This window comes from Peromyscus leucopus, chromosome 1 (assembly GCF_004664715.2).
Source record: "Peromyscus leucopus breed LL Stock chromosome 1, UCI_PerLeu_2.1, whole genome shotgun sequence".
NCBI lineage: Eukaryota > Metazoa > Chordata > Mammalia > Rodentia > Cricetidae > Peromyscus > Peromyscus leucopus.
Window position 1 is genome coordinate 13,467,340 of NC_051063.1, and position 23,650 is coordinate 13,490,989.

At 37.7% G+C, this 23,650-nt stretch overlaps 1 protein-coding gene across 1 annotated transcript; it reads right to left on the minus strand.

Moving 5' to 3' along the window:
• Positions 1-12,054: 12,054 nt before the first annotated feature.
• On the minus strand, positions 12,055-12,834 carry LOC114696901 (mRNA turnover protein 4 homolog). Its single transcript, XM_037203046.1, has one exon. The coding sequence runs from the start codon at positions 12,706-12,708 to the stop codon at positions 12,055-12,057; it is 654 nt and encodes a 217-aa protein (XP_037058941.1). The 5' UTR covers positions 12,709-12,834.
• Positions 12,835-23,650: the final 10,816 nt, after the last annotated feature.

A 23,650-nucleotide genomic window follows, 5' to 3' on the forward strand; every position in this document is an offset into this window, starting at 1 on the left:
CTGAGAATATTTAGTAACCAATTCTAAACAGAGCCAAAAACAGGTTCCTGCTTCATGTCTCATAAGGGCAGCTAGATGTCGCAAAACACGGGTTTGAACACTGGCGGGTTCCTGGCTTTGCTTTTGACCAGCAGTATGGCGCAATGAGGCGTCTGCCAGCGGCACATTATGCTGTGTGGTAGATTTAGTCTTTACTAGTACTAAAAAAAAAAAAAGGTTTCTGGGCTACACGCTGCTTTGATAAAAGCATAAAACCGCTATTTCTGAGACTTGGCTCACAGAACCGGCAGAAAACATATGGCCGCCATGTTGGGAAGCTAAAGTGGGAGGAGCCAGCAGCCACAGCGCTGTTTCAGTCTTAGAATGCTGCAGTTTAAAACAATAGATTCACAATAGACTGATTCAGATAAAATAGTTTACGATGTGTGTAAAATATATGTAGGCTTAAAAGAGACAAAAAAAGGATAAATTAATATAAAAAAGCCACGTAAAGATAAATATTACACAGAGAATCTAGATTGTGTTGTCTTTGGGATTTTTAACTACAAAAACATGATCAAAAAAAGATGTTAAATTAAACAAATATGTATATTTTAAAGGTACCTTGACTTCAAAATTTGGATATAAGGGTATGTTGCTTTGGAAAAGAGATTCTGCTTTTGTTTCCACAGAAAGCCAGAAACTATGGATTTGTTGCAGATTAAGATACATCAGGTTTTACCAGCTAAGACCCCCTGAAAGGTCTCCGATGACACCATGGCCCAGATAATCTAACATCCAGAATGGTTTCAAAGCAACTGGCTCACACAATACAGCCTCACAGACTACCCCATAAGCCTAAAATTTTCTTTACATCCCCATAAGATACAGCACCCCCCTCCAACAGGAAATAATAAGAGATGCTATGCCCAAATTCCCAAATATACCAAGCTGGCTTTAGAGGTGGAATTGGCTCACTCTGCCTCTAAACCCAGACATATTGCTTTAAAAAAAAATGGTTAAGAGATTCTTGTGTCCCAAATCAAAAGAGCCCTCTGGTGTGGGACAAAGAAAAACCAATATTTTTATTTAAAACAGGTTGATTATAAATGTGATCTCTTTCTAAAAAAGAAAAGGGGATATGATATAGATATATAGGAGGATATAGAGATGATAAGATAAAAGGGTAGATTAATGAACCTACTTTTAAAGAACAACTTGTTTAAAATGTTTTACATTGGTATAGATTTTAGTTTATGTTTAAAATGTTTTACATTGGTATAAATTTTAGTTTATTGATACAAACTTGAAGTTAATTTTGCTATACTGTATATATATGTTTCTATTCTTGTTTGAGGTATTATGTTTTTGTAACTCATTTAAAATTGTAATGGATAATTAAAAATAGATAAATAATTAGTCATCTATGATAGTCATATTTGTAGCCATGTTAGTTAAGTCTTCTAGGTATACATAGATATATTTCAGATAGATAGGTAATCTTCAAACACTTCATAGACCATATGGCATTTAAATAACTTAGAATTCTGTTGACATGAGACACAATTGCTCCTGGCTGCACCAATTTGATGCCGAGAGAATGTTGGGCTTCTAAGACATTTCCATTTGGGAGTTTGTCTTCATGGCACAAAATGGCCTACTGGGCAAAGAACTGCCCTTGCCTTGACGGCTGACAGTACGAATGCAATGTTGTCCTTTCTGGATAAGTGGGACACAAGGAAAGCAACCGCTGCACTCTGCCAAGACAGGGTAAGATGGTCTTTCAGAATTCCTGCTTCTTAAATGGTCTGTCAGATACTCTAGGCCTGTAGCCAATTTAAATGCACCAACAATGCTGAGAAACATTAGGTGACTGTCCAGGCTGCCAGCTTTCTTGGTCTACTCTTACAAGATTCCCAAAAGTTGCTTGCATCCATCTACCATTTCTCAGGTACCATTATGTTCCTTCTCAGGTCTTGATGTGGTTAAAGACTAGATAGTTGTAATTTCCTCAGTTATGATAAAAGATAAGTTAGATATAAAATCTTAAACTCACAAATATAAGATAGACAGGATATCTTCTTTAATATTGTAACTGTAATTCATGCTTGATAATTGTTTTGTTATATGTAATTTTACCATGTTAAAGTTAAAACCTTCCTTTTTAAAAAAAGAAGAAAAGGGGAAGTGCTGTGGATATCACTCTATATAAATAAAACACTGATGGCCAGTGACCAGACAGGAAGTATAGGCAGGACAAGGAGAGAGGAGAATTGGGGAAGCAGGAAGAAGGGGAGAGAGACACTACAGCCACTGCCAGGATAAGCAACATGTAAAGACGCTGGTAAGCTACAAGCCGCATGGCAAGGTATAGATTTATAAAAATGGGTTAATTTAAGATATAAGAACAGTTAGCAAGAAGCCTGCCATGGCCATACAGTTTATAAGTAATATAAGCGTCTGAGTGATTATTTTATACGTGGATTGTGGGATTGCGGGGCTTGGTGGAACCTGGAGAGAAGCCCTCCAGCAACACATTCCCATTGATGGTAGACTGGAATCCCCCTTTTCCAACATTCTCACTGGCATTTAATGTCAATTGATTTCACATGATAGCAATTCTGATAGGTTAGATGTAACTGTTTTAACTTGGATTTCTCTAATTGCTTAACTGTAGGAACTCACTTTCTAAAATGTTTACTAGTCTTTATTTCTTCCTCTAAGAATTTTATGTTTGGATATATAGCCCACATTTTTATTCTGTTTTCTCACTTAAAAAATTAAATGTACTTTCATTTTATGTGTATGAGTTCAAGACATGTATGCTGTACCTTCAAAGACCAGAAAAGAGAGATGAATCCTCTGGACCTTAAGTGACAGATGGTTGTAACCTACCATGTAGAAGTGGAAACTGAACCTCAGTCCTCTACAAGAACAGTGAGTACTCCAAATTACTGAGCCAGATCTCCAGCCCCAGGTGGCTTATTTTCTTGATGCTTTGCTTTTTGTGTGTTTTAGATATTAATTTTCTGTCTGGTATACAGCTGACACTGATTTCTGCCATTGTGTGGGCTGCCCATTCACACAACTGACCACTTCCTTTAGCCAAAGCAGAGTAACTGCCTTCATAGGTCCTGTTGACCAATTATTTGCCTTGTTTCCCAAATAACCAGGGCCCTGTTTAGAAAGTACTTACCTTTGGTTGTATATCTCTGTATTTTATTTTAGCAGTTTCAGTTTGATGTTGAGATGTTTATTTCATTTGTAGTTTATTTTTATTAAGCCGAGAGAAAAGGATTTATTTGTAGAAACCTCTGATTTGAAAATCAGTTTCTAAAAATAAATAGCATTTAAGTAAGTAAAATGATATTTCAATATGATAAGTATAAAAGATTTAAAAAAAAATACTGTCTATGAGCGCCGTGCCACAGACTATTGGAAAGCAGAAGCATGAGGATATACCATCAGGAAATATAATTGTGACTGATGATCTGACTAATGGCAGATAGTTAATAAGAACCTCGATAGGAGATGTGACAAAGTGAAAACACCCCAAGAACAAAGCAAAAGGCAATGGGACTGGAAGGGGGAAGGGGAGATGAGCAGATGTTAATCATATAGGATGAGATGTAAAGAAAAGCTACAATACATCCTAAATGTAATGAGAAGAGAGTGGATGGTAATTATTAGGGATATGTGACACATAGATCATAAATAGAGAATATGAAAACCACAGAGACTTTTTTATATATACTGAAAAGCTAAAGTAACTAGGTTCAAGATCAATAATGAATCAGAAGAACAAAACAGGATGCTATATAGACAAAATTGGGCAAGATTTTAATAGTAGAATTGACAGTATAATGTTAATATGTAGAATGTTAATGGTGAATGGGAAGAATAAGAATCAGCTACACATTTACTTTGAATGAAGATTCTCTCCTGGACATGTAAATTCATATTAGCAACACAAATGGATATGCTGAGGAGGTGTTAGACACTGGAGGAAAGGTCATTTGCACACTTACATTACCCAGATACCTAGTACTGGGTTAGTTCCATTCAGGCATAAGTATAAATAGAAAAACTGAGAACTTTCCCATGGCCTAAGTGTGGGAAGATTTGAGTAGGGATGAGAAACTGAAGGAAAATGTGTTGCAATGGAACATCAAGAAGAAAATGAGCAACGACTGTGAAAAAAACGTCAATAACTACAAATAAAACAATATTTCGTGAAGACAATATCCAAAAATTCCTAGGGGACAAAAAAGAAATCATGATCATATAGTTAATAACTCCAGATAGGACCAAACTATTTTCTTTAGCTGGGCATGGTGGTGCACACCCTTAGTTTCAGCACTCTGGAGGCAAAGGCAGGTGGATCTCTGTCAGTTCAAGCCCACCCTGATCTACAGAGCTAGTTCCAGGATAGCCAAGGCTACACAAAAGAAACATTGTCTTGAAAAACCAAAACCAAGACTATTTTCTTTGATTATATTTTTCAAAAGAAAGAATACAAGTATGTACTATAGATGTTATTAAATAGTGAACAAAACTCAAAGAAGTAGAAGGAAGCATACATTTAGTGCTGCAAATGCTATTAATGAAACATCAAAAATCATTATTATTTATTTATCATTGGTACATATCAGCAATAAATGTGTTGTATAGAAAATCAGTTTCTAAAAATAAATAGCATTTAAGTAAGTAAAAAAATGCTTGACAAAAATATATATGGCTATTTTAAATATGAATAATATACTTTTTATAAATGACTAAAAATAAATATAAAAAGAATATATATTTATCAAATATTAAAATATTATTCCTGAATACATTCAGTGCCCTTAATGCAAGAATTCTCAAATGTGATAGTCATGCAAACAAATAAAACTTTCATGGATTATAATCCTTAAATGTATAAAATTACCCCAATTAATTATTAGCCTGATTTAAAAATCCAATTTTATAAGTAAAGAAATATTTAAAAAGATCTATTTAGATTATTATTTTTATGTATTACTATTTATCACAATGAAAAATTAAAAGTTTCATTTAAGGTAGCACAACAAATATTTTATTTGCTATAGCTCATATACATTATTTCATTAGAAAAAAATTAAAAGAACTATTTGAAATCTTCCACAGCACGAAGCCTAATGAAAATAAATAATAGGATATTATATACATTATTTAACTCTGTCATATAAAGCACATAGTCAGACATAAGTGATACAAACATTCTAATCAATGAGACTGTGCTCCAATGCCAACATTACTTTCTGTATTTATAATTTTATCAATAATGTATGTATAATTTTTATATATCTGAGTTGCTTCATACATCACAAGGAAGCCATCTTTCAACTAAGAGATGAATATCAAATGCCCAACTATTTATATATGAGAACTATGAGCTTCACTTTAGGAAAATCAGTATGAGAACTTCAATAAATTCATAAAGAAGAACATAAATTTAATGTGACCCATGTAAAAATTGAAATGGGTTGAATCTCATTTCATGGCTCTTTGAAGGTGAAATGCTGAAACAGTGTTGTAACATTTTCTCCCAGGACGCTGATAATGATCTCACAAAGTTGTTTATAATCATTTTATTGCATTCATCATCTGAGACTAATTATAACTCAGATGAAAATCATCCTTGCAGAGTGCATTCTAAATATTAATAAACATAAATAATGCAAGTTTACTATTAAAGCAATTCAAAACAACAAACAGAACCCACAGGGAGTTCCTTAAAATTAATCTGGTTCCACATAAATTCTGTCTTAAAATGTTCAAAGCAGCAATATCCCATATCAGAGGATACATTAGCTTTTTCCTTTCTTTTTGTTCTATTTTTCTAATTTTATAGGGCAAAATAATAGATGTAAGTGTTTGGAATGTTGGGAAATGTTTAGTGGTAGCTTCTAACAAGGAACGTGGAACTAATCTACAACTCTGTGAGCAAAGAAACGTGAAATAAGCTGTCCTTGATGCTCAGTTTCTTTAGGATACTGTTCATATCCTTTTAAAATTATTATTTCTTAAGTTGTAAAAACTGTGTATTTGACGGGGCTCAGAAAAGACAACTTTGTAACTTCATATACCTACTAAATAGACTTCAAATTTCATATACTCATCCTTTAGAACGTACAATACTTGTAACACAGCCTCCTAGTGCTCTCCATTTCTCTGAGTTTGAAAATCCTATGCCAAATATTCAAAGTGACTGTTTCTATGACCTTGTGAAAATTAACACTTTGTGATTCACATTTCATAAATTAGATAAGTTTTCTCCTTCAAAAATTTTCATCAGCATGAGATTAGCTACAGACTTTAAAGTAAATATCCCACACATAATGTCCATTCCTGTAGTTACAATCATGCTTTCCTTTCTGTTTCTGCATGTTATCACAGTTTATTGTGGTTACTTTTTTGTGTTATAGGAATCATTAAATTTGAAGAGATGTGTGATCTGCCACATAATAAGTAATTTCACTTTTGACATCTCCCATTTGTTTAATTTGTTTGTTAAACAGAATTAATAATACTTCATGAAACTATGTTAAATGCATTGGCAAGGACCACACAAGAGAATGGTTTGAGATACTTATACAGTATAGCATTTTAGTCAAAGAACAATGTGAATTACATATTTCATTTATTCATGATGCTGCTACTTCATTTAGACAATGCTAGAATATCAACTATTCTGTCATAGGATACAATGCTATACTTTTCCAATTTTTAAAAGGATTTACATTTATTTTTTATGTATGTGTGTGTATCTGAGTGCATGTATGTGTACCATACATTTGCAATTGCCTAGAGAGACAGAACATCTGAGGCCACTGAACTAAACAAGCAACCCATTCCTGAGACCAGGCTTTTCATGTGTTAGCTTCTGGTTTCTATTAGGGGCATTGTTACTCAGTTACACAGTAACTCTATTTTTACTTTTTTTTTTTTTTGTTTTTTTTTTTTTTTTTTTTGTTTTTCGAGACAGGGTTTCTCTGTGTAGCTTTGCGCCTTTCCTGGAGCTCACTTGGTAGCCCAGGCTGGCCTCGAACTCACAGAGATCCGCCTGGCTCTGCCTCCCGAGTGCTGGGATTAAAGGCGTGCGCCACCAACGCCCGGCTTATTTTTACTTTTTTAAAGCCTTTGGTGTATCTATCCCTCCTAGTTTCCTTCTTCAACTCTTCTCTTTCCTCCCCCATCTCAATATATCCTGTTCCATAATTCCCTTTTTGACCCTCATTTACCAGAATATTCTGTCTCCACTATTTTAAAAGTCCCACTACATGGACTTAAGTTATTTTATGACCTCTGGTTGTTGCAATGAAGCACATGTACCTAAATATTAAAAAGCTAACACCCACAAATGAGAGAAAACATGTTAAATGTGTCTTTGGGGGGCCTGGGATGCCTCACTGAGAATGATTGTTTCCAGTTCCATCCATTTACCTGCAAATTTCACTTTTATTAACAATTGGAATATACTGAGAGACAAAACCAATCACTAGTTTTAGCACGATATGAATCTTGTGAGCTACAATAATGAATGGTCTAGCAAGACAGGCACACTGTCGCAAAAGCAACACTGAAATCGTGGAAGCAATCAACCATTTTCTGATTTGATTTTAAGCCTGCTCCAGAAGATAACACCCACACATGACATCATTATCATGACAAAAATCAATGGCTAGACATATCATAGACCCTGGGAGAGAATCTACTACTATTATTCTGTTAAGTGAAAAAAAAATATTAAACCAACTCCTATTAATCTACCATCATAGGCACAGATCAAGGCACCTCTCTTCCTTTATCAAAGAAGCTTCTGTGTGCAGTAGATGATTACCGACACAGAGAACCACAACTGGCCAATGTACAGAGAATGAGACAAAAGGATGTTTTTACTTAAATGGAACATATATACTATATCATTTCCTCCAAAGGCTCAGGGTTTACTGAGGAAGAGGGGGCAGAAGCAACTTAAGACCCAAAGATGATGGATGACTTTATGGAAATGGTATATTCTGGACAGAGGAGGACAGCTGCAAACAGGAACACACAGCAGGCATGACAGCATGCAAACAACAACAAAAACCTCTGCAACCCATATCCAGACAAAATCCCATGGAGAGGGAAATTGAACACAGAGTTTCGCCCCTATCCAAGGAACTATTGATAACTGTTAACTGATGATAGAGAAGGGGTGAAAGGGTCAGTTTATCTAAAAGTGTAGTCCCTGAAAAACCTATCATGCCACAGTGAAAGAGCACATCTCCAGTGGTATTTGATCAGCACAAAGTGGCTTTCATGTTGAAAGAAGGAATTTACTATAAGTCTAATGATTTTGTCACCCAACTTTGCACCAAAATAATGCAGTGGTTCTCATCCTGTGGGCTGTGACACCTTTGGGGTAAACAAGACATTCCAAGACAAAACCAGATTTAAACAATACTTGTCCACAAATCCAGCCCTACAGAAAGCACTAGAAGGAAAACTCCAACCCAAGGACGTTAGATGCACCCACAAAAACACAGGCAATAGATAACCCCACAGCAGCAAATCCCAAAGAAGGGAAACATGCACACACTACCACCAAAAGATAACAGGATTAACAATCACTGGTCATAAATATCAATGGGCTCAATTTGCCTATAAAAAGACACAGGCTAACAGAATGGATACAAAAACAGGATCCATTCTTCTGCTGCATAAAAGAAACACACCTCAACTTCAGAGACAGATACTACTTCAGAGTAAAAGGCTGGGAAAAGACTTTCTACTCAAATGGACTTAAGAAGCAAGCTCGTGTAGCTGTCATAATATCTAAAAAATAGATTTCAAACTAAAATCAATCAAAAGAGATCAGGAAGGACATTACACATTCATCATGGGAAAGATCCACCAAGATGAAGTCTCAATTCTGAACATTTATGCCCCAAATACAAGGGCACCCACATATGTAAAAGAAACATCACTAAAACTTAAATCACACATCAAAACCCACAAACTACTAGTGGGAGACTTCAATACCCCACTCTCACCAGTGGACAGGTCTACCAGACAGAAACTTAACAGAGAAATAAGGGATCTAACAGATATTATGACTCAAATGGACTTAATAGATATCTACAGAATATTCCACCCTAACACAAAAGAATATACCTTCTTCTCAGCACCCCATGGAACCTTCTCTAAAATCGACCACATTAACTCGATCACAGAGCAAATCTCATCAGATACAAAAAAAAAAAAATTGGAATAACCTCCTGTATTTTATTGGACCATCATGGCTTAAAGTTAGATTTCAAGAACAACAAAAATTACAGAAAGCGTACAATCTCATGGAAATTAAATAATGCTCAATTGAATCACCAATGGATCAATGAAGAAATAAGAAAGATATTTCTATTATTCTTAACGTTAAGGTGTTCTCATAAAATATGAATGTGAAAGTAGATGTATGCAATGCTATTTCTTCTGTAACATAGAAAATGAGGTGAGTACAGAGCTAGAACAGCATGCCTGCATTTTGATCACTCTGTTCATACAATCACAAAAACTAGAATAAAAATATACTGAAGAAAAATTTCAAATATATATTTAGATTAACTGTCAGTATGGAAATATTTTTTTTCTTGATGGTTTCCTTCTGATCTTTATTCTTCTTTTGCATTCTCTTTATTTTCCTGATGATTTCCTTCTCTCATTCTTGATGTTTTCCTTCCTACTCCATCTTTATTCTAGATGTTTCCCTTCTACTTCCTTCTCTCTCATTCTTGCTGATTTCCTTCTAACTCATTTTAACGCTATTATTCTTGTTTTCCTCCGAACTCATTTCAACTCTCATTCTTTCTGTTTTCCTCCTAAACCATTTTAACTCTATCTCTAGTCTTCCCCTTACCCTGGTTATATACCCCAGCAAAATCTTTCAGGCAATATAAAAATTACAATGTGGTTACATTGTGTTTTTCAAGTGAATAATTGTAAGTAAAAAACAGCATGTTTTCCTTATCCCTTACATGATTAAACATTTTCCTATTACAGAAGAAAAACAAATTATCCCAAGAACCCACATGCATTCATACCCTAGCAACTTGTCATAAATTAACCGTTTAGGCAAGCAAGTTATTCTTCTCAGTCAGGTCTTTTACTGGCAGGCTGTATTTTGCAGTTACAAAGGGTCAACACTTTATTAGTTATCTTGAAAGGTAGATAAGGAATATTAAAGGAATCACAAACCTCAACTTTTATATGTGGAAAGAATCAGTCTGCTCTACTTCAAATTTTTGGGGTAAATACCCACTCATCAATAGTTTCTTCTATCAGGAGATTGAGGGCAAAAAAAGGCACAAGAAATTAATCACCTTTGATCACCAACCAAACCTAGCAAGGAAAGTATATCAATTAGCAACTATTGGGTTGCTTTGTATTTTTGACCCTAACCTAGTGAATCTAACTCAGTGATACGTCCTTGTGAATGTTAGATTATTTTCTGGGGTTTTTCATCTCAAAGCTATTATCAAAACATCTGGTCTAACCTGAAGTAATTTTAAGGCTTTGTTTCAGCTAATGATGCACACTGAAACCTGTGACTGCATCCTTCAGTATTAGAGGATTAGAGCCAGCCTGGTTCCTGGAACTCAATTGTTTTCCTTAATCATTAACCTGAACTGAGGCCTGTGCAGCTCTTTAGGTGAAACTCATAGGCCCTGACTGTGACATTTCCTTGTATTTTTTAAAATTTATCGAACTCTTTATAAACAAGCATTATTAAAATCAGTTAGACAGTATAGGTTAAGAAGGAAGCATCTTCATAATAATCTACAGATAAAAATGCTCAGTAAAACTGGATGTTTCCATGAGAAAAACACTCTGTGTTACAGGCAGTGGGGATCTCCCCACACCCACTCACACCATGCCAGCTACCAGAGGAAGATGGCAGGGGCAAACATGTAAAGGGGCAGCAGAAGCAAAAGACACGCTGGGGTCTGGGTCTGTGGTTTCAGGGCCTTGCCCAACTGAGACTCACCCATGAGGGATTTTCTTCCTGGTGGGCTGACACCCTGAAGTCAATTGCAACCCAGTCTTCCTCTGACATGGTCACTGCCAATACATACCATGCCTGGCTTTTTTTAGTCACAGAACAAACTGGCATTCTTTTTTTTTTTTTTAGTCCTCAGGAGCAGGACTAAATGTGGTTGTTATCATGTCTGGCTTGACTTCAAACCTTTAATCTTACCTCAGCTTCCTGAGGCACTGGGATTACAGGCATGAATGCACTGGCTTGTCCTGGGTTTTGTGTTCATGATTTTGAAGAGCCAAGGCCCATCTATTCAGTCTTGGTAGTCTCTCTGCACTTGAAATTCTCCAGGGCAGAGGTCAGGAAATCTGAAGGGTCTAGAGGCCAAACAACCTGCATCAGTTTCTGTGTGCTGCTAGGGAAGGAACCTGGGGCCTTAAGCATGGCAGGCACATGCTTTACCACTGAGTTCATATAGCTCTCCCCTCCTGTGGAGCACAGCTAGCCAGCCAGGTGTGGTAGCACACAGGTATAATCCTAGCACTAGAGGGCAGAGGCTGGAGGATTGCTGCAAGCTCAAGTCCACCCTCTACTACATAGTGAGAGCGTCTGGGTCAATAAAACCACTTGCTCCCAACTCCAGCAGTGGCTTTCCCCTGCCTTAGGGACAAGCCCTTGTTCCTGGCATGTGTCAGGCTTAGCCCTGGTTTGTGCATCTGTGTGTGTGTATATGTTCACATATAAGCGATGTTGTCAGGACACTAAACGTCCTCAGCAAATCCATTCCTGACAAAGGGCTAGAGAGGACACCCAACTCTGCAGGCTGCTGTCAGCTATCTGCAGTGCTGTGCTGTCAAGGAGCCAGGCCGTGCAGGCCCCAAACAGAAGCACAAAGCTGAAGGCCTTCTTCCTAGGAAAAGTCTCTTGCTGTCCACAGGGAAAACCCCGTGGACAAAATTTTATTCTTTGTAGAAACAAAGTCCTGCCCCAGCACCCTCCCTTGTCTCTATCCATAGCAAAATAGATAGCTGCTCCCCCTAGAGGGACGACAGAAGTCCTGGTGGTCCAATGGAGATGAAGAACTTGCTAGAAGGCCTTAGTCCCACATCCTGCAACCAGCTGTCATCCTCTTCCTCTGACTCTCCCTCAGACTCAGATGCGCTCTCAGGCAGGTCATCGTCCATCTGCTGGAATCTTCCCGAATGGGCATCCCACATGTATTTGATGGTCACTTTGAATTCAGCCATCTCATACCCAAAAAGCTTCAAGACACGGGCCTGCTCTGGAGTCAGCACATCGCCCTCCTTGCATACTTCATAGTCAGATAGCAGGGTCACCACACCTTTCTTGAGTGCAGTGGGCAGGCCCAGCTGCCTCAGCTGTGGCTCCAGGGAATGAGGGAACTGCTGCAGGGGCCCTGGATCCAGGCTCACTGTTAAAGTTGCTTTGTTCCCAGCTCGAGCAAAATCCATTTCTGTATACTTTGTGAACCACTCGTTCACCTCCTTGGTGCGATTGGTAAAGAGGAGGCCAACTTCACCTCGCAACTTCTTGCTGACCTGATGCAAGTTGTCTTTGTATTCATCAGATGGGCTTCGACCCAAGGCCACCATCATCACCTTGTTTTTGCCAAAGAACATCTGGCTGTGCTTCCAGGCATTCCGGATGTCCTTCAGCTTGCTGTTCCTCATGTTGGCTACAGAGAAGATGAAGAGGTACTTGTAGGTGTCCACACATTTCCGAAGCTCTTCTATCAGGTTCTGCTTCAGTTCCAAGCCTTTCTTAGCAGTCTTTGTTAAGGAAACATGATTAAAGCGGTGAGCTTGATGATGCCAGACCCTTTTTGTTCAATTTCTTGTCTTCTAACACCCACAAAAGTGCCAGTCCACTAGCTGGATGTGGTGCCCCAGTGTGGAATTGGGGGCCAAGGCAGAAGACGGAGAGTTCAAGGCTCCAGCATTAAAAAAAAAAAAGAAAGAAAAAGAAAGAAAGAATTGTGGCAGGAGCCACAATCAGGTACGGTGATGCATGCCTATAAAATCCCTACATTCTGGAGAAGATGAGGTAATGGAAAACCCTTGAGTTTAAGACCAGCCTAATCTACACAGCAAGTCTAAGTTACATTCCAAGATCCTGTCTCAAACACACGCGCGCGGCAGGGGATGCAGCTCAGTGCTCAGCTGGTAGTGCCTTCCTAACAGGCATGTACTGTGGTCCATGCCCAGCTCAGCATAAACTAAGTTTAGTGGTGCATGCCTGTAATCCCAGCAATCGGGAGGTAGGATCAGCAGTTTAAGACTATCCTCGTTGGCGGTTGGCGGAGGAGTTTGAGGAGAGGAAATATTTTCCTTAATCTCCTAATACTAAAATAATGAATTGGAAAAAGTTTGAGAGATTCAGCAACCTTTATAGCTAAGTCATTCAAAATGGATGACAATCTTTTATTATTTTTAAAGATGTACTTGGCTATCTATTATATGATTTAGTAGCCTGGGTGGTCAAGAAAGAACTCAAGCCTGTCCTTAATTTTCAACAATATCCAAAATCAAACAAAAGGCTAAAAATTAAAATGTTTTGGTAGATAATATTAGAAACAGATTTTCTTTATTTTTATTATTTTTTATGTATTTTACCTACTGATCGTAGTTTCCCATCCTTCCTTTCCTCCTGCCCCCCCCCCTGCCTCCCATCTATCCCCTCCCCATCCATTCCTCCTCCTTTTAGAAAGGGGCAGACTTTCCATGGTCATCCATAAAGAATGGCACATCAAGTTGATGCAGGACCAAGCCCCAGTCCTTGCATCAGGCTGGGTAAGGCAACCCAACATCTGGAATAGGTTTCTAAAAGCCAGCTCAAGTGCCATGGACAGGTCTTGATCCCACTGCTAGGTGCCCCACAAATAGACCAAGCTACACAACTGTCACACACATGCAGAGGGCCTAGGTTGGTCCCATGCAGGTTCCTTACCTATTGGTCCAGAATTTGTGAGCTCCCAGGAGCTCTGGTCAGCTATCTTGGTGGGTTTCCTCATTATGACCTTGATCACTCTGACTCATACAATTTCTTCTTCCTCTCTTCAACAGGACTTCTAGAGCTCGGCCCAGTGCTTGGCTGTGGATCTCTGCATCTGCTAGATTTTCAACAGATAATTTGGTAACTAGGTATAAATATAATGAAAAGCAGAATTCTCTCAAATACAATGAGATGCTCCAGAGTTTCCTAAAATGTTTCATAGATTTTTGAAATACGCTTAGAAAATTTGAAATTAAACTGAATAAGGCAATTTCTTGCTAAGAACTCTCACAGTTATTAATATATAACTACCCATAATAATCTGTGGTTTGTATATATTAGTGCTCCTTTTATAAAATTGAATACACCTATTCTTGGTGCAGATATATATAGAAACGTACTATTATTTTGAATTGGTAAGTATGAAATAACCACTTTATTTCTTTAGACTAGTTTTGGTTTCAAGACTATTTTGTCAGTTATTAGAATAAACTGCATCAGCTTGTTTTTAAATTTTATTTGGTTAGAACATGTTTTTCTACTCATGTACCCTAAGATAGTATTTACCTTTGATGATGAGATGTGAATAGAGGCCGCAAAAATAGGAGTTCTGTTTTGTAATACAGTCTGTTTATAATTTGACTATTACTTGGAAATTCTTAATATCAATAGTCACAATTACTACAGACATGTATGTTTTTCTTATCGTTTTGTTGATTTTGTTGTATATTCTTAGAAATCTTTCAGTTCTCCTAATATTGTTTATTTTTTCCATGTGGTCTGTCAGGTATGTTTATTCTTCTTGTTAGTCCAAAGTATTTCTGCTGGTATCCTTTGCAGAGCTGGTTTAGTCGTCAGGAGTTCTTTTAATCTGTTCATATTATAAAAAAGATTTTTTTTCTACTTCCTTGTTTCACAAAAGGTAATTTTTTTCTGGGTGTAATATTCTGCATTGGCACTATAGATTTTTTTAGAACTTGAACTCCATCTTTCTAAGCACACTGGCCTTGAATATTTCTAGTGAACTATTATTCTAAGAGACCTGCCTTAATATGTGATTGGGTCCTCATCTCTTATAGTTTTTTAAATATTGTATTCTATGTTTTCAGTGTTTTATCTATAATGCACTTTTCCATTCCTCTTTTCTAATCATATGCATATAGTATTCTGAAGGGATCCTGAGCTTGGATGGGCCTTCTTTTCTCTATATTTGAGAAATATTGTTCTATGATATTATTGCAGAAATTTTCTATGTCTTGTCCTAGAATTCTTTTTCTATGATCATAATATATAGATATGGTGTTTTCATACTGTCCCAAAGACAATGACTCTTCTTTTCATTTATTTATTTTTTAAAACTTCTTTATCGAGTCTTTGGAGGTTTTACATCATGCACTGCAATTCTCTTCACCTCCCAGGCCCCCATTTCTCCCCTCATCCCTGTTGCATCCCTCCAATGAAAAAAAGCAAAACAAAGTAAACAAACAAATGAACAACAGCAACAACAACAACAACAGCAACATTAATAACAACAACAAAATCCAATAAACCATAACAGAACAAAAAACACACCAGAAATAGAAATATCTCTGCTTCTCCTTCTCTTGACTCTCTATCACCTCTTCATCCATCCTGATGGAATTGGAGACATTGGTGTGGCATAAAATATATCCCTTTGTCCCATCATCTTGACTGGCAACTGTTCATTGCAATGAGTCATTGGTCTGGTCCAATGATCTGGTCTGGTTTTTGATACACCATCCTCACTGGATCCTCACCAGAGCTCTTCTGGAGTATCCTGTGATTTGGAGATCTTGCAGATATTATTCAGCAGGACAGTCTGCTGTGGGATGCCTTTTTGGCTGCTGTGAATATGTGTGGCTCCCATTGGGTAATAAATAAAGCTGCATTGGCTTATGGCAGGGCAGGATAAGGTTAGGCAGTACATTCAAACTGAAGATGAGATGAAGAAGGGTGGAGTCAAGGGAGACACCTGCCACCACCAGAGGAGAAACAAGATGCCAGCAGACCTGTAATGCCACAGCCACCATGGTATCATGTAGATCGAAAGGAATGGGTTAATTTCAGATGAAATAGGTAGCTAGCAAGAAGCTAAAGCCACAGGGCATACAGTTCGTAATTAATATAAGCCTTGAGTAATTATTTTGTAAGCAGTTGTGGGACTGCAGGTGGGAGAGATTCATCTGAACTGCTGGGCAAGGCAGGACTGGAGAAATTTCCATCTATACCAGTCCCTTCATGAGCTACAGCAGGACCTAGATGGGGTAGATGCTAGGGTGGGTCAATGCAAGGCTCAATTATGGACCTGGGTGTTAGCCAGGCAGGTCAGATCAAGCCACTAGGGCTATCCTTTTTAGGTGCAGTGGTGGAGTCAGTTCCCCTACATGCATGCCCTCAGGGTAGGTTCATCATTACCTGTGGTGAGGGGTTGAGGTCCTCTCTCTTGAGGGCAGGGGCCAGCTCTCTTGCTGTAGTGGCCCATGAGAGGCTAGGCCAGCTTTCCCAGGGCAGTGATGAGCTGGGCTAGCTCAGTATAGCCCTCTAATTTCTTCCTGCATGATTCCTAATGCCTCCTGGGATGACACTAGCCACAGACACAGACCCTCGCTGTATATATGTTACACTTGCAATGGCATCTGGACATCTAGAGTTAGGTTTTTAGTTGTGACATTTTGTGTCATTATATTCTACTTGTTCTGCATTGTTCTGTGACATTAAGATCAGTGTGAAAGGGAATTGATGAAGATTCTACAGCTGGAGATAATCGGTTCTCTTTAGGGCTGGATGTATGAAGTACAACTGCAGAAAAGTTCCCTAGGTAGATGGGACCAAGAGATGAAATTTCCTTTCTGGATCAGCCATGTGAAATGAAGCATCAGCACAGATTTCCATGGTGATAGAATAGATTCTCAAGGTCACAGGGGCATAATACTGGTGTGTTTTAGGAATTTTACCAGATTGACCACATTAAGTGGAACAGTTAAGGAGGTTTCCGAGTTGGATAAATGTGAAGTAGGGGTGTTTTGAGCCTGTTGTTAATGGGGTAGTGTACATAGATGTGGGTAGAGTTTCTGAGTCAACAGGGAAAGGAAATATCTGTTTTTTGAAAACTACTAATTGTTTAACAAATACATAGAAATGTATTTTTTATATTATCTTATAAAGACAAAACTGAAATATGCATAGTTGCACCACCTTGCAATACATATGTGTAGCATGAATCTTAAATGTAGTTATTAATAAAATCAAACCTGAGACCAGTTATTGGGGTGAATGCTAGAAAATCAGAGAAGCAGAACAAGCCACAGCTACCTCACCTCGCCAATTCTTCAGCTGATGCTGTTTCCTTAGACTGGAAGACTCTGAGTCCTTTTCCAGATGAATCTCAGCTGAACTGCTTCTCACAAGCCTGAAAGCTTAACCAGCCAAATGCTTCTGGTTTCTGGTCTTTACGCCATATATATCTTTCTGCTTTCTGCCATCACTCCCTGGGATTAAAGGCTCACTTTCTGGGATTAAAGGGTTGAGTCACCATGCTTGGCTCTATCCTTGAACTCACAGAGATTCAGACAGATCTCTGCCTCTGGAATTCTAGGATTAAAGGCATGAGTGCCACCATTTTCTAGCCTCTGTATCTAGTGGCTTTTCTATTCCCTGACCCCAGATAAGTTTATTAGGGTGTACAATATTTTGGGGAACAAAATATCACCACACATATATATTTTGTTTAATGTATTTTGTGGCATGTTTGTTGCATTGTGTGTGTGTATGCATGTGCATGCAGTAAGAGTTGCACATATATGTAGAGGCTGTAGAGGTTTGTAGAGGCTAAATGTTGACATCAAGTGTGTCAATCACTTGACACATTTAGGGCTTTAATTAAACTTGTATAGTCATGCAAGGAATTAGATTTCCCTATGGCATTCTCCAGTAAGATGTAGTTTTGTTGGCCCCATTCTTCAGTTCTTCTCCATTCCCTTCCCTCTCCTAGGCCTGCGCATCCTAAGAATCACTTTTATTCTTTAATGTCACATGTAGCTTTCCATCCTCCCTCCTTTCTTAACACCTCTTGCTTACTGTATTGGGCTTTGATCTGATTTCATAATCAATTCTCATTCTCACACTTTTTAATCTGTCACCAAACCTAAAGTGCATCTATTTGTTAGTCTAGCTGGCCAATGTACTTAATAGACTCACATATGTCTGTTCACTAGTGTTGTCATTATAGATGTGCATCATCACACCCAGATTTTATAGGTACTGGGGATCCAAACCCAGGTCTTCATAATTGCATGGCAAGCATTTTGCCAACTGAGTCAACCCCTTCAGCCCCAGGACAGAGATTTTAAATAAATAAAAAAAAAACTGTTTCTCACTTTCCAAATATACATACACAGATACACACAAAGTGGTACATTTTGACTTAGGAATTAACGTACAATAAAGAGTAAGGCATTTAAGATTATAGATTATAGATTATAAAAGAAATATAGGCAAGAGCAGTGACACTGTCAATTATATACATTTAAAAATTCAGTATTCATAACATTGGAGTTCACTTTTAGGAAAAGTATCTTAAAGAGTTCATCAATGCCATTAAATAATGAAAAGGAGGTACAGTCTCTGGGAAAATAATAAAAAGTCCAATATTGATCCTGGGCTTATTCTGGTTTATTTTATCTGTTTCCACCTACTTCCAATTCAAGATATTAGTAAACATAAACATTTGATTTGCCAGATATCTTTACAGATGGTAGACTGGAAAGGTCTAAGGTAGATAGACAAACAGAGCTGCTGATTAATATATTCTCCAAACATCCATGTCCCATTGCACTCAAAGCATCTGACCTGCAGTGCCTGGGGTGGGAAGCTGGCAGTGGATGCATAGGAAATGCTTTCAAATGTCTGGACCACAGTTAGCAAGAGATGATAGACAAGTTCAGAAGTTTGTTGTAAATGATCAGTTTCCACTCTTCAGCAGGTAAATAGCCCCTTATTTATAGCATAACCATTTATGATTAAACTTTATAAAGTGAATGCTCTATCTCTCAATGAACTCAGATATGAGAAATGTCTTTCCAGGATTTGATGGCTTTCTAAAAAAAGGTACAAATAGTTTGGCTTAAAGATGAGTTATCGGTACTGTGCTTATTGTGAACTCCTGTGCTGGAGTAAACTTTTATTTGTTATATCTTCATGACTATGATGATAATACCCGATGAACACAACTCAGAAGATACAGAGTTTATTCTTCTCAGTTTCACAAGTTTTTTTTTTTTTTTTTCCTTCACAAAGGGCAAGGCATGACAGAGGTCCTGGAAATAGTTGCAGAGAACATCTTCCCTAGACATCTTTTATAGACTGGGGAAAAGGTCTTAACAAAGTATTTGTGTTATGTACTATTGAAATTTTTTCATTGTTGACAGAAGTATTCTGTTGTAGAATATTATTTTAAGATGTGTTACTTTTGTTTGCTGCTTTTGTTTAACTGAGAAGCTGTGTTACTGTGCCTGTCTAACACACCTGATAGTCGAATAAAGAACTGGTCAATAGCAAGGCAGGAAAAAGGATACATGGGGCTGGCAGGCAGAGAGAATATATAGAAGGAGAAATCTGGAAAAAGGGATCTAGCAGCCAGAGAAGGAGGAGGACTCCAAAGGGCCAGCCACCCAGCTACACAAACAGCAACAGAGTAAGAGTAAGATTTACATGAGAACAGGAAAAGCCCAGAGGCTAAAGGTAGCTGGGAAGAATTACAGCTAAGGAAAGCTAATAAGAAAGAAGCCAAGCTAAGGCCAGACATTCATAAGTAAGAATAAGCCTCTGTGTGTGATTTATTTGGGATCTGGGTGGTGGGGCCCCCGAAAAGAGCCAAAGAGTAAAAAAAAAAAAAATTGGTGTTCCAACATGGGACATATTTCTGTAGAACCTGAGAAAGCTGAACAACAAAAAAGGGATATGGTTTCTTTAAGAGTTTGGCCAGACAGTTTCTACAGGTCACTGAGCCCTTGAGCAGCTATTACCTTAAGTAGGGACAAAAAACTAAGTAAAAATGCCTACCAAGTGCAAACGTTGGTATTCTAGAGCTTTAGGAAGGTTGAATGCAGGTCCTGGTCAGACAAACCTCTGACCAGCCTGGAGTTTCATGCTTTGCTTTTATGATCCAAGAAGCAGGTGGAGCCAGCTGAAAGCCGTATGTGTGGAGAATTCAGGTGTACCTTATCAGTCTAAGGTCTGCTCCTATGGTCATAAAAGACCACTAGAGGTACACAGTAAAAGAGACCCAGATGGAAAACCCTCTAAACAGGTTACAGTATATTTAACAATGTGCATAGGCTTAAGAGAAGGAAAAGGGTATTGTCATAGAAAAAAATATTTTATAAAGTAAAGTCTTTAGAGAGATAAAGTAGTATATAAAAAAGAATAAGCCACATAAGATGGAAAATACACAGGTATTCTGGATCCTGTATGTGTTGATTTTGAATTTTTTGAATGTTGAGAAGCAAAAGACAGCTGCTAGGACACATGGGATTGTGAACTGGACTGTTAATTGAACCAATCTAGATATTTTAGAAATGCCTTAACTTTAAAAAAGAAGTCAAAAAACATATTTGTCAAATGGAAATAAAAAATGCTTTTGAGTTTTGTTCCCATGGGAGATAAGAGGCTGTGGATTCCTTCAGGATTGATATGGATCAGGTTTGATCAGTCAAGACCTCCTGAAACTTGACAGGTTATATCTTTCAGCAAAGGTTACTGTTGGTCTTCCAAAGACTTGGTCATTATCTCAAAATTTTCTCTCTGGGGCACTAAAGACTCTTTGTCCACAGACAGCAGGAAGAAATTTGGAGAAAACTATGCCCACATTCCTAAGAGTTAGAGGGTATGGATGGTATTTGGTTATTTGGTGGGTTATGGATGTTTGCTATCATTTAGAGGAATACAAAGTTAAAGTTATTTTTGTTACATTGTATACATGTTTCTATTCTTGTTTAAAGAATTTTTGTATATTGATAAAAATTTAAGATTATTTTGTTACAACAAATTTTATATATATGTTACTACTATTGTCTAAAGGGTTTTGTATATTGATACAAATTTAAGGATTTGTTACCACATATTGTATATGTATTTCTACTCTTGTTTAAGGTATTTTATCTATACAGTTCATTTAAAAATGTAAGGTAAAGTTCTAGTTTTTGAAAGCTGTAGCTGGAGAGTTTGCTTTGATTGTGGCAAGGTTAGCCACTGGGCAAAGAAACTGTTCTTACCTTTAATTGCTGACAAAGTGCTGTGCAGACTGGACATGCAGGGCACAGTGAAAAGTGACTGATGAACTTTGCCACAACAAGGCAGGACAGTCCAAAATTCTTTCTTCATAGAAAAGCCTGCCAGATACTCTAGGCCTGTAGGCTGAAGATGGATGCCTCAACATGGCAGAGAAAATTTGGGTGACTATCCAGGCAACCAAATGTTTCTGTTGTTAGGTAATATCACATCCTTGTGGGTCTTTGATGGAGGAGAAGACTAAATGGTTATGGTTGCGGTTTTTCTTAGTTATAATAGAAAGTAAATTAGGTGTGAAATTTTGGATCACTACGACTGGATAGATAATTCATTTCTCTGAATATGCTAACTACAAATGGACATAACATTGTAAATATAATCTTGCTTGATAACTGTTTTGTTGTATGTAGTTTTACTACATTAAAGTTAAAACCTTTCATTTTTCTTTAGACAAAAAGGGGGAAATGTTGTAGAATATTATTTTAAGGTGTGTTACTTTTGTTTGTTGCATTTGTTTAACTCTGGGAAACTGTGTTACTATGCCTGTCTAAAATACCTGATGGTCTAATAAAGAACTGGCCAATAGCAAGACAGGAGAAAGGAAAAGTGGGGATAGCAGTCAGAGATCTAGTGACCAGAGAAGGAGGAGGACTCCAGGGGTCAGCCACCCAGCTACACAACCAGCAATGATGTAAAAGGTGGATCTCTGTGAGTTCAAGGCCAGCCTGGGCTACAGAGTGAGTTCCAGGAAAGGCACCAAAGCTACACAGAGAAACCCTGTCTCAAAAAACAAACAAAAAAAAAAAAAAAGGAAGATTTAAAGAAGAGAACAGGAAAAGGAGGAAAAGATAGCTAGGATAATTTAAAGTTAAGGAAAGCTTGCAAGAAAGAAGATAAGCTCAAGCTGGGCATTTGTAAGTATAAACCTCTGTGTGTGATTTATTTGGGATCTGGGCGGCAGGACCCCCCAAGGAGCCAAAAAGTAAAACAAACAAATAAACAAAACAGTATTCATGTGCTTTTACTATTGCTACTCAAATTGTGTGTGTGTGTGTGTGTGTGTGTGTGTGTGTGTATGTGTGTGTGAAACTTGTCCTTATATTTGCAATATCTTATATCTTATCCCTTATATCTCCACAGTAAGAAAGATTGAACAAGGATAATTATGTCTTAGTAACATCACACTTAATTGAATATGATTCATGTGACAAGATTTTAGGTTGACACCATAAGGAACAAAACTAGAGCTGCCTTATAGAAATACTTGCTGTACTGTGCATGTGTGAGGAAGGAAATTCATTTACAGCTGATAAGAAAACTCTGGAGATTTTTAAAATTGAGTTCAAGGTTCTCAAAAATTGCTATTATCAATATGCAAGTGCATGTGTTTATTTGTTTGCTTCAGGAAAAGTGTGTTTCCTCAACAAACAGGATATAGCTGAAGTACAGGATTGCAAGTTGCAAGTCAGGCTCATGAAAAACAATGTACTTCTTCCTACATCTGTCTAAGGACATCTGTGTGCACATGTGTGTGTCTATGTGCATGTTATTTCCAAAGTGTAAAAACTGGAACCATCAGCCGGGCAGTGGTGGCACACGCCTTTAATCCCAGCACTCAGGAGGCAGAGCCAGGCAGATCTCTGTTCCAGGAAAGGCGCAATGCTACACAGGAAACCCTGTCTCGAAACCTCCCCCCCCAAAAAAAGGGGGGGGCATCATTCCGTGAGAAATATCACATATAACTGCTTGTTTGGCATTTCCACCTTCTAATTCCCTCTTCTTTAGATCTGTGTAAGATTAAGAATGTGTTCCTTTAAACATTATTTTCATTCTTAAGGGCCTGAGATGATTGATGATGAGTGGCAGAGGCATTACTGATTCCATTGGTATACAGTGCCACAAGCCTGGGAAATTTTTAATAAAATCCTCCTAAAATAGGTACAATTTCAAACACAGTGCATTAACTTGAAATTTAAATTCACCTTCTTGTTTCTGAAGGGGATGCTGGCTACCATCCCTCTAAGTTAAGACAGGAATGGACAGGCATTTTCTTCCTAAGTTTGATTTGTTCCATGAGTTCTGAGTGCCTTAAATCTCCTGTGGATACAAACATTTACCTTTTATCCTTTTATATAGTTTCCAGGTTGCATTCTACCAATTTATTTTAATTTAATCTTTGTGTACTAACAATATGACAGGGTGTCAAAGACAAGCAGGTAACATAGCAGAAATATTTTTTCCATCCATAAGCAGTAAAACAAAGCAAAGTATGACTTTCATCTTTTTAATATGAAACCATTTGTTCATTCCTAC